This window comes from Bos indicus, chromosome 5, assembly GCF_029378745.1.
Source record: "Bos indicus isolate NIAB-ARS_2022 breed Sahiwal x Tharparkar chromosome 5, NIAB-ARS_B.indTharparkar_mat_pri_1.0, whole genome shotgun sequence".
Lineage (NCBI taxonomy): Eukaryota > Metazoa > Chordata > Mammalia > Artiodactyla > Bovidae > Bos > Bos indicus.
This window is the reverse complement of record NC_091764.1, coordinates 29,531,232-29,543,678: the sequence shown is the minus strand read 5'-3', so window position 1 is coordinate 29,543,678 and position 12,447 is coordinate 29,531,232. Positions and strand designations below refer to the sequence as shown.

Sequence of the window (12,447 nt, the reverse complement as noted above, 5' to 3'; positions counted from 1 at the left end):
TAATTCTAGTTCTCTTACTATTTCTGCCACATCCACAGTTAACTTCTTCCAGTAAACTTGAGTCTTGAACTGCTCAGTTATCCATGAAAGTTGGAATTAACTTATTCTAAACTCCTGTTCATGTTGGTATTTTGCCTTCTTTCGATGAATAATCTTAATGGCATCTAGAATGGTGAATCCTTTCCAGAAGATTTTTAATTGATTTTGCCTGTCTCCATCAAAGAAATCATTATCTCTGGCAACTACTTAATAGCCTTATAAAATGTATAGTAAAAACTTATATAATTAAGTCTTGAAAGCCAAAATTTCTCCTTGATCCTTGGGCTACAGAATGGATGTTGTGTTAGCAGGCATGAAAACAACATAAACTCCATCATATATCTTCCTTAGAGCTCTTGACTGACCAGGTGCCTTGTCAGTGAGTAGTAATATTTTGTAAGGAATCTTTTTTACTGAGCACTAGATCTCAGCAGTAAGCCTAAAATATTTAGTAAACCATGTTGTTAACAGTTGTGCTGTCTTCTAAGCTTTGTTGTTTCATTGATAAGAACATAGGCATAGTTTGGTTCAGTCACTCAGTCGTGTCCACCTCTTTGTGACCTGATGGACTGCAGCACACCAGGCTTCCCTGTCCATCACCAGCTCCTGGAGCCTTCTCAAACTCATGTCAATCACGTCAGTGATGCCATCCAACCATCTCATTCTCTGTTGTCCTCTTCTCTTCCCGCCTTCAATCTTTCCCAGCATCAGGGTCTTTTCAAATGAATCATTTCTTTGCATCAGGTGGCCATAGTATTGGAGTTTCCGCTTCAGCATCAGTCCTTCCAATGAGTATTCAGGACTGATGTCCTTTAGGATGGACTGGTTGGATCTCCTTGCTGTCCAAGGAACTCTCAAGAGTCTTCCCCAACACCACAGTTCAAAAGCATCAATTCTTCCATGCTCAGCTTTCTTTGTAGTCCCAATTCTCACATCCATACATGACTACTGGAAAAACCATAGCTTTGACTAGACGGGCCTAGTATATATGTGTAAATGTGTGTACGTTAATCCCAAGCTCTGCTTTTAAATGTGTCTCTGTTTTTAAATATGCTGTCTAGGTTGGTCATAGCTTTTCTTCCAAGGAGCAGCAAGCGTCATGGCTGCAGTCACCATCTGCAGTGATTTTGGAGCCCCAAATAATAAAGTCTGTCACTGTTTCCATTGTTTGCCCATCTATTTGCCATGAAGTGATGGGACCAGATGCCATGATCTTAGTTTTCTGAATGTTGAGTTTTAAGCCAACGTTTTCACTCTCATCAAGAGGCTCTTTAGTTCTTCTTTGCCATAGTGGGTCTAGCGTAATTCTGAAGGGTCAAAGGATTTTTGGAATGGTTAATATGCATTGGCTTCAAGTTTAGTCACTGACTGCACTAGCCCCTACCAAGAGAGTCAGCCTGTCCTTCTAAGTTTTGAAATCTTGAAGCCAGGCATCGACTTATCTTCTCTAGCTATGAAAGTCCTAAGGTATTTGAAAGTTTTTATTACTTATTTTAGCTAGATATTCTGGATAACTTGGTGTGGCTTCTACATCAGTCCTTGATTCTTTACCTCGTACTTTGATGGTTATAGAGATAGCTTCTTTCATTAACCTCATGAACCAGTCTCTGCTGTCTTCAAACTTTTCTTTTGTAGCTTCCACATCTCTCTTAGCTTTCACAGAATTGAAGAGAATTAGGGTCTTGCTCTGCATTTGGCTTTTGCTTGAGGGAATGTTGGGACTGGTTTGATCATCTATCTAGATCACTGAAACTTTTCCACATCAGCAATAAGGCTGTTTGGCTTTCTTATCATTTGTGTGTTCACTGGAGTAGTTCTCATTTCTTTAAAGAACTTTCTTTGCATGCACAACTTGACTTAATTGTTTGGCACAAGAGACCTAGCTTTTGGCCTTTCTTGGCTTTCAACATGCCTTCCTCACTAAACTTGTTTTTAGGGACTTCCCTGGAGGTCCAGTGGCTAAGACTTCATGCTCCCAGTGCAGGGGCCCAGGTTCTATCCCTGATCAGGAAACGAGATTCCACATGCCACAACCAAGAGTTTGCATACCACAAGTAAGACCAGGAACAACCAAATAAATAATTTAAAAACCATTTCTAGTTTTTTATTTAAAGTAAGAGAGCTGTGACTCTTCCTTTCACTTGAATATTTAGAGGCTATTTTCGTTTCAATATTGTTGTATCTCAGGGAATATGGTGATCCAGGGAGAGATTGAGAACAGGAAAACTGTCCATTGGTAGAGTAGCCAGAACACACACATCTATTGATTAAGTTTGTCACCTTACATTAGCGTGGTTTGTGGTATCCTAAAACAATTACAATAGTAACATCAAAGATCACAGATCACCATAACAAGTTTAACAATAATGACAAAATGAGAAATATTGCAAGAATTACCATAGTGTCATGCAGAGACACTCACCACAATTAGAGAAAGCCCACTTGCAGCAATGAAGACCCAATGCAACCAAAAATATGTATTTTTTAAATTGGACCTTTATTTTATACACTTGAAGCTAATATTATGAATCAGCTCTTAACAATGTGAGCAAATGCTGATGGAAAAATTGTACCAATTGACTTGCTCAATGCAGGTCTGACACAAACCCTTATTTTGCAAAAATAGTACAAAACAAAAACAAAACCATAATATTTGGGAAGCACAATAAAGCAAAGTGCAGTAAAAGTATAGTATGCCTGTACTGCAACTTGATTATCTAGTTACTTGTTCTTAGACATCTTTGTTCCTTGCTTACATCATTTTTAGTGGACTGTCCTTTTATTATTTTTTTCTCTCTGGACTGTCCTTTTAAATCTGTTTTCTACCTTTGAAAAATTTGGTGATGGGACTTCCTGGTGGTCCAGTGGTTAAGACTTTATGCTTCCACTGGAGGGCACAGGTTTGATCTCTGGTTGGGGAACTAAGATCCCACATGCCACACAGCATGACCAAAAAAACAAACAAAAAAGCCTCTAAGTAGGGAATGCCTTGACGTTTTAGTGGTTGGAACTTCATGCTTCCATTGCAGGGGGCACGGGTTCAATCCCTGGTTGGGGAACTAATATCCCACAAGCTGCAGGCAGTGTCCATAGTAATATAAATTAAAATTTATTATGTGTGTGTGTATATATATATACACTCAAACTTTCTGTTTTTGAAATTAATCTATTATTTTTGGTTACACTGGGTCTTTGTTGCTCCAAGTGGGCTTTCTCTAGCGGCAGTGAGTGGGGGCTGCTCTGCATTGTGCTGCGTGAGCTTCTGATTGCTGTGGCTTCTCTCGTTGCGGAGCACAGGCTCTAGGCCCACAGGCTTCAGTAGCTGACTGCACGCAGGCTCAGTAGTTGTGGCGCACAGGCTTTTAATTGCTCCATGGCATGTGGAATCTTCCCAGACCAGGGATCCAACCTGTGTACTCTGCTTTGGCAGGCAGATTCTTTACCACTGTACAGCCAGGGAAGTTAGTGCTGTGTGTGTGTATATACATATAGTGTTAAAATACATATAAAATTTACCATCTTATTTTAATTTCATTTAATAGTTCAGTAATAGTAAACACATTGTCTTTGTTGTACAGCCATCACCACCATCTATTCTCATAACTCTTTTCTTCTTGTAAAACTGAAACTTTGGGCCTGTTAATAACTCCCTGTTTTCCCCTCCTCCAGCCCCTGACAACCACCTAAGCCTATATTATCTTTGATTACTTACCTCATATAAATAAATCATACAGTATTTTTCTCCTTGTGATTGGCTTATTTCACTTAATACTGTGTCTTCAAGGTCCATCCATGTAGCATATTGAAAAATTTCCTCCTTTCTAAGGTTGTTACATATTCCAGTGTATTTATATAACAGAATTTGCTTATCCGTTCATCTGTTGATAGACACTTGGGTTTGCTTCCATATTTTAGCTCATGTGAATAATGCTGTTATGAATCATGGGTGTACAAATACCTCTTCAAGACTCTGCTTTGAGCTCTTTTGTATATATACCCAAAAGTGGAATTGCTGGATCATATGGTAATTCTACTTTCCACTTTTTGAGGGCCTTCCATGCTTGTTTTGCACAGTAGCTGTACCATTTTATACTCCTGCCAGCAGTGCACAGGGTTCCAGTTTCTCCATATCCTCTCCAGCACCTCACTGTTTTCTGTTTCTTGTTAGTAGCCACCTTAGTGGATGTGACGTGGGATTGCTTTGTGGTTTCAGTTTATGTTCCTTCAGGAATTAGTAATGTTGAGCGTCTTCTTATGTGCTTATTGTCCATTTGTATATCTTTAAAGAAATGTATATTCAAGTTCTCAGCCCACTTTTTAGTTGGCTAGTTATATTCTTAAGCATAGTTTTAACACAGTCTTTGTCCTCTCTATTTCATGCAAATTGGTAGCTAGATCTAGAGGCTTAATCAGGATTGGACTTGATCTTGGAGCAGCAGAGAGAACAAAAACACATAGTGTCCATGTGTGTGTCTCCTGTACTAGCTGTTGCTGATCATTGACTGGATACATTCATTAAGGGTTGCTATCTGTTGCTATTTCTGTTCTATATTTTTTCCATTTGTTAGTCAAAATACTTTCTCTCATATTCATTACCCTTAGGTATAGGTTATATATATGATAAATGCCTGGTTCTAGCTTTTATTACCAGTTTTCAAAATAATGTGTTGGTTCCCTTGTTATTTAGTCACTAAGTCCTGTCAAACTCTTTTGCAACCCCATGGACTGTAGCCTACCAGGCTCCTCTGTCCATGGGATTTCCCAGGCAAGAATACTAGAGTGGGTTGCCATTTCCTTCTCCAGGGAATCTTCCCAACCCAGGAATTGAACCCGAGTCTCCTGCATTGCAGGCAGATTGTTTACTGTCTGCACCACCAGGGAAGCCCCTTCAAAATGACCTTCAAAAACGACTGTTAAGCTATTTTTGGTTTTTGAATATTTAAACATATTTGGTGTGTTTATTGTCCTTACTGATGAAGTGTGGCCTCTTTGAGTCCTTTTGTTAGGGTAGTTTTTAATGTTCCTTGCTTTCTAATGGAACAGGATGTTTCAGGCTCCTATACGTTTTCTGTCAAAAGGCTCTGGAGTCACCAGGTTACTTTTATTTTTTTCGCTTTTTAAGAGTCATACTGTTTTGAACACCCATCATCAATGTATCAGAGTATGTGTTTGTCACAGCTTTTTCAGTAGAGTATGTTGTTAGATTTTTAGGCTTTTACCAATTTTATAAGTGAGAAATATTAATTCCATTCTAATTACATTTCTCTGTGAGCAAGGTCTAGCATCTTTTCACATAAGAGCCACTTGCCTTTTTTCCCCTTGTTTTGATAAGTTGCAGTTAGTTTTAATATTTTGACTTTTATGATTTTACTTTGTTTATTGTATTAATTGTATTTTCTGTGTAAAAGTTTTTAAAAGTAAAATGTTTAAAATTTAAATTAAATATACTTGTGAAAGTATGCACTTAATCCTTTGTGATTATATATTCTTTGTGTTCTTCTTGCTTTTAGGCAAGGATAAAAGCCATCAATACATTTTTTGCTAAGAATGGTTATCGATTAATGGATTCTAGTATGTATAGTCAGCCCATTCAAACTCAAGCACAGTATGCCTCACCGGTCTTCATGCAGCCTGTATATAATCCTCACCAACAGTACTCTGTCTATAGTATTGTGCCTCAGTCTTGGTCTCCAAATCCTGCACCTTACTTTGAAACACCACTGGTAAGTAAGATCCTTAGAGAATATATGGTTTTTCACTGAAGCTGAAGTTTGAAGAAATCAGAGTTAAGAGTTCTTGTTTTATTTTGTTTTGTGTTGATGGTGGTTACTTTATAGGCTTTAAATGGTGATAAGTATATTTAATACCCCAAATCAATTTAAACATTAAAATTTTCTTTTAGGCTCCCTTTCCCAATGGTAGTTTTGTGAATGGCTTTAATTCACCAGGATCTTATAAAACAAATGCTGCCGCTGCCGCCGCCGCTGCCGCCGCCGCTGCTGCTGTAAATATGGGTCGACCATTCCAAAAAAATCGGTAAGGTATAATATGATAGCTGGAATTGATTGTATACAATTCCCGGTAGTTCTTAGAGTCAGTATGTTAATAGCAATGCTTATTTTCTAACACAATAAAAAGGTCCGGTCCCACCCCCCCCGCCCCCCAAAAAAAGTATGTTAACAATTAATAAACACATTTTTACCTCAGAGTTGATAAAAAGGATTTGGGACTGAGATTATACACCAGTATATATTGACTTTTTTTTTTTTAAATAATGAGAACAAAAAAAATTTTGTGGTAACAATATAAAATCTGGTTTCTAGGTACCATTTAATGTGTTAAACAACATTTTGTAAACATGAGTTTTTTGATGGTAGAAATGTTAACTGATTTGAGTAATAAATACTGGGAGAGTGAGTTATTTATCATTTTTAAGGATTGACTCGATTTCCACAAACTATGCTGTGCTGAGTCACTCAGTCATGTCCGACTCCTTGCGACCCCAAGGACTGTAGCCCATCAGGCTCCTCTGTCCATGGGATTCTCCAGGCAAGAATACTGGAGTGGGTTGCCATGCCCTCCTCCAGAGGATCTTCCTGACCTAAGGATCAAACCCAGGTCTTCTACATTGTGGGTGGATTCTTTACTGTCTGAGCCACCATGGAAGCCCGTTCTTTACTGAGTCATGTCTAAAGTTCTGTTTTAAGACCTTGATTTGTTATATCACTGTTAATTTTCATAACCCTGTAGATACAGTATTGTGTCTATTTAAGAAATTTGAGAAATAAAAATATTACATATCATGTCCAAAAGCATGTAGCCAGTAGCTTGCAGAGCCAAGGTTTGAGTCCAGGCAGTTTGATTCCAAAGCCTACACTTAAACCATAGTATTCTGAATAAATTATTAAGAACTCCAGAATCTCAGTTGAGATTATAAACTGGTAATCTCAGTAATTTGGTATATAATATGACTTTTGCCAGAGTGTAAGTAACCACAGGAGAAGGGGCTCAGATTTATTTAGTTGTTTAGATTTATTTAGAAGTTCACATCTACTATTTCTCTGCCTTATTTTGTGAGCCTCCTATGTTGTTTTTTGTTTTTAATTATTTCTGTTCAGTAATTTTTTTTTCTTGCCAGAATGAGAATTCTCTTATTTGATTCTTTTTGGCAAGGAGACCACATGTGGGGTATGTTTTTCCAAAATAGCTTTTAGGAACTTAATTCTTTTTTATAAGGTTTTTCTGAAATATGCTTCACTGAAGAAACAAGCCTTCCAGTATTTAAAAAAAAATACTCTTCTCAGTAGATTCTAGAATCATTCATATGTACCACTCTCTAATAGTCACAGATTTTGTACTCACTTTTAACTGACACATTTGGTTTAAACATTTGAACATCTTTGTTGTCGTTCACACCAGGAAGTTTATAGAATCTTAGTTTCCCAATCAGGTATTGAACTTGGGCCCATAGCACTGACAGTGCCAAGTCCTAACCACTGGACCACCAGAGAATTCCCTGAAGGTCACTTTTAAGTGTTTGGAAACTTTTACTATATATACACATTCATAATTGTTTTATGAAGTTTCAAATGAAAACTCTTCATATTCTAAGAATGAAGGATTCTTTATAAACAAAAGATTATTTGTGCTCTTATAAATGACTGTTAGTTTGATACAGTAATAAGAACAAAATTCAGGTAATTGCTAGGACATACGTGTAGAAGTTCAATGAGCCTTAAAACACACCGTGTCCTCTAACCTCCATCCTGTTAAAAAAAATTTTTTTTTTAATTACCATATGCACATAGAGACAGTGATGTTTAAGTCTGGAAAGACCTTTGTTATAGTGTATTCATTTTACAGATGAAGAAACTGAAAGTTGAGGAGGATGGTTATCTTACTAGGGTTACATGGCTTTTTATTAATTAGCAAACCTGAGATTAGTATATTTCTTTTTCTTCTACTATAGCTAGTAAAGTTTTTTTTTTTTTTTTTTCTTGAAAATAGTTCCATTAATACAAATGACAGTTTATACTTCCTTTGTGAGGAGATACAGATTTCTTATGATTAGAAATAGTAACTTTGTAGAAATATGTATCTGTTGATTTCATTTTTCTTTGAAGAGGTGAATTTTGCTTTAAGCAGTTAAGTGAAATAGACATCTTGGTTATATGATATGATAGACTAAAAACAGTTTTCAGTAACAACAAAAAGTATTAGTGTTTGCAAATGTTTACCTTAAAAATACGTTACGTGGGTTTATGGTATTCCTTTATTGTCACTTGATGTTTTTATCTGCTTTGCTTTCTTGGCAAAAGAGGTAAAATTGCAATAAGAAAGCCAAGAATGACAGTCAAGACATTCTTGCTTACAAGGAGATGTATCTGTGGTTTTGGAGATATAGATTTAGTGTGATTTTCCTTGTTACTCAAATCTATTTGTGTATAGTTTTATCCATGTATTTGACCAGTGTAGATAGTTACTAATTTTTAGTCACAGAAATAATACACAGATACTTCCTTATAAAAGTGTAGATGTTGCAGATGAACTAGAGCCTGTTGACTACGAACCCAAATCTTGATTTCCATCTTACTTCTAAGAAGTGACCACTGCCAAGCCTTTATTTTTATATATTTAAGTCATTGGTCAAGGAGCAGTTTATACTACTAACCTTGTAACAGCCCAGTGATGATCATAGGACTAACTTTCAGAAATGTGGGCAATTTTCTTCCTTTAGTATTTTACCTTTCTGTCACGTTCCTTCTCGTCTTTTATCACATTTCTTTCATCATCCTTTTTTCCTTTGCCTGGACTTCGATTGTAAGTCCCTCTCTGTGAAGGGAAAGATTATGAGATCTGGGGGCTTTTTAAACCTAGTAACTTGTCTTACTGGGTGTATTGATGCAGTGAGAAGATTTTGGTGATAATTTCTGAACAGATATATAAATAGTATATGTACCTCCTGAGGTCATTTTCAGATCTGATGGATAATATAAATGTTTTGAAAATTAGTTTGTGTTAGTTGACACTGAATTTCATTGCTATTCAGAATCTATTTTGTATCATGTAAGTAATTTTCTGGAAAAGTATCATATATGAGACTTAGCTAAAATTTGTAGCCTGATATTTATGTTTGTTTTAGTAGTAGTACCTTCATTTGTTACATTCTCTAAAGAGTTAGTAGGGTAGCTGAATAACTATGAAAATAGACTAAAAAAATGGAGTGTATAAACTGTAGGGAAGGGGCTAAATGAAAATCTAGTACTTCCTTTTTAAATCTCCTGTAGAGCCAAGATCCTCAGTTACTTGACCTTACTTGAAATATTCTCAGTTTTTAAAAAATAAACTTTATTCATTTATTCTAATTTTGACTGTACTGGGTCTCTCTTGCGGCCCCAAGCTTTCTCTAGTTGTGGCACATGTGGCCTGAAGGCTCTGGAGCACGTGGGCTGAATAGTTGCAATGGCTTACAGGCTTAGTTGCCCCATAGCTTATAGCATCTTAGTTCCCCAACCAGGGCTCGAACCCCTGTCCCCTGCATTGGAATGTGGATTTTTTTTTCTAATTTTATTTTTAATTGGAGGATAATTACTTTACAATATTGTGGTGGTTTCTGCCATATATCAACATATATCAACACACACACACACACACCCACCCTTGAATCTCCTGGGAGGCAAATTCTTAACCACTGGACCACCCAGGAAGTCCTAAATGTTTCCACTATTAATTAAAACTGCATCCTCTTTCATTTATTGTACCCTAGGTTCATCTGCTTATAGTTGTTAGAGAGTTGAGTACTTACACCTATCATCCAAGGTAAAAGCTACTTTTGTTAGATTTAGGTGGTTTTTGAGTTTGGTTTGGTTTGGTTTGGCTTTTTGTTTCTCATCAGATTTCTTACCTTAATTCATGAAGTCGTGCCAGGCTATTAGTTGCATTATATTTTCCTAGTCATTTGGTCCCACAGTTTTGTTGGATTTTTGAACAACTGTTTGCATTTGGCGAGGGGTGCTTAGTAAGAAGCTTTAATTTTAATATATTTCACTATTTCTTGCTGGTTTTTTTTTTTTTTTTTTAATTTTCAGTCCCCTAAAAAGCCTTTTTAGACTTTTCCCCCAATTCCCTCATATGATAATTTAATGCTAGAGATTATTGTATGTCGATTTATTCCAATTCTTCCTCCCTTTGGGGGTTTTATTGCCCCATTGAGAATGTATGGCATGGATTCAATGAGCTTCTAGTCTGGCTGATTTAGATATGTCAAAATTGTATCTTGTGCTAAAGAAGTTAGCTGAAATCCTAGTTATATCCTTAATTTTGAGGTGGAAGTAGCTTAATCTTGAAGAACTTTGGATCATTCCCAGATAGCTCCAAACAGCTTTTTTAATGAAAAAATTCTTTGCCTTTTAAAAATAACACATCTAAGACATTAAAGGGTTTACATTTTTACAACATAATGCTTCTGTGTCCAACCTAGTTTATGGAAAATCAGAATACAGCAGAAGGCAGTTTTTAACTTGGCCTATTAAGAATTTCTACCATTAAGAGGAAGGATTTTTCTGTCTTAATTTATTCTTTCGTGTATATGGCCTTATGTTTCTTACAGTGTGAAGACTCATTTTAGGTCAGGTGGTTCAGAACATTCAACAGAGGGCTCTGTGTCGTTGGGGGATGGACCACTGACCAGATCTGGTTCAAGGAACTTTGCAACTGAACGACATAATCCTGCAGTAACAGGGCATCAGGAACAAAGCTACCTTCCAAAAGAAACTCCCACGTTGCAGATGGAACAGAATGGGGACTATGGCAGGGGCAGGTAAGGAAATATGGTAATAAATATGGAAATAATGTGTATGAAAATTCTTTAATCATAATATGAATGTTAGAAGTCCATTATCTAGTGATTTTTTATTTAATTTTTCATATATAGTTATGCTAAAAAATTTTTTTGTTCACGTAATATGGGTTACTAGTTTTTCATAATTAAGAAATTTAGAATCCCTATAAAGAATATAACTGAGTCAGAGGTTTATAAAAGTTATTCTGAAGTTCTTTACAGTTCACTAAGGAAAGATTACCTTAGAAAGATCTTATGCCACCATAGTTTTAATTTCTGGCAACATGTGAACTGTGGGAATTGGGTTATATAACCTTGTCTACCCTTCCTAAACAAAAAAAAACTGAACCCTAATATGCTTCTGATGTGGAGGGAGCACTGCTAATAAAAATAGGACCAGTTTACTTGGTGGTGGTGGTGGTGATAGGTGACGTTTTCTGTAGATCAGCTCAGGATCCTTTCAGAAGAATATATATCTTTTAATAATAAAAGGAGATTTAGGAAGCATAGATACTTAAAACAGAAATTCACCCATCTTTGATAGAACATACACATTTGAAGAAACTTACTGATTTCTCCTTCCTCCCCCACCCCTCACCCTCTTTTATCATTGTTAAAAGGAGAACTCTCTTCAGAGGTCGAAGACGTCGGGAAGATGAAAGGATCCCTGTAAGTTTTTTTTTTTTTTTTAACTTACATGTGTTCAGGATTTGTTTGTTTCTTTGTTTTTCTTGTGTGCTTTAGTATGGCATTGACTTCTGGTATGTCTTTCCTCGATTTTGTTTTATTGGTTATAATATTCAGCAAAGATAATTACAGCCTGTTTTTGACCCTGAAATATCCACCATCACCACCACTCATCATCCTTAAAGCACACATGAAGTTAGAGATTTGACTTGTATTGCTCACTTTTAAAAAAAAAAAAATTGTTTGCCTAACCTATTCACATGGTTTAAAATAAAATCCATGAAAATATTCCATGTAAAGTTTAATTATTGCTTTATTAATGGAGATTTGAGGAATTTCAATGTTTTAATCTTACAATGCTGTTACAAACGGTGCAGTGATAACCTTGTGTAACCATCACTTCCTGTCTATGCAATAGTATCTGAAGGAAAGTCCCTGCAGGTAAGATTTCTGAGTCACAGTGTAGTAAGTTACTGTGCGATGGCTTTCTGTAGGGTTTGTGTCAATTTTCACTCAGTGAAGAAAGTTCCTATTTGTCCATAGCCTTACAAAGAATATGATTTTTTGCAAATCTAATATAGTATGTGGTTCACTTTTAAAGCTCTGTTGGATGGTATAGGAAATTATTACACTATTTATTAATTGTTACTTAGGGGCAATTCTCTACCTATTGCTGATTTTTATATTTCCCACTTAAGATTTAAAAAAAAATTTTTTTATAGTTCTAGGCAGGTTTTTGAATCCTCACTTAGCTAGCTTCAAATTATTCATATTTTTATTTTTTGAGGTTTGTTCATGGTGAATGTTTGCCATCTCCGAACTGGTCAAAAAGAGTTGAGAAATAAAAATAGTGTAGGAAGCTGGGCATACACACCGAGGAA

General features: G+C 36.2%; 1 protein-coding gene across 7 annotated transcripts in view; it reads left to right on the top strand.

Annotated features, from left to right (window-relative positions):
- LARP4 (La ribonucleoprotein 4) overlaps nt 1–12,447 on the top strand; it is a 73,025-nt gene that overhangs the window by 49,101 nt on the left and 11,477 nt on the right. For all 7 annotated transcript variants that reach the window (XM_070789125.1, XM_070789126.1, XM_019960588.2 and 4 more), the window contains 4 exons: nt 5,550–5,762; nt 5,942–6,075; nt 10,649–10,858; nt 11,500–11,548. In XM_070789125.1, the coding sequence (XP_070645226.1) occupies nt 5,550–5,762; nt 5,942–6,075; nt 10,649–10,858; nt 11,500–11,548 (606 nt within the window). The remainder of the gene's footprint in view (nt 1–5,549; nt 5,763–5,941; nt 6,076–10,648; nt 10,859–11,499; nt 11,549–12,447) is intronic.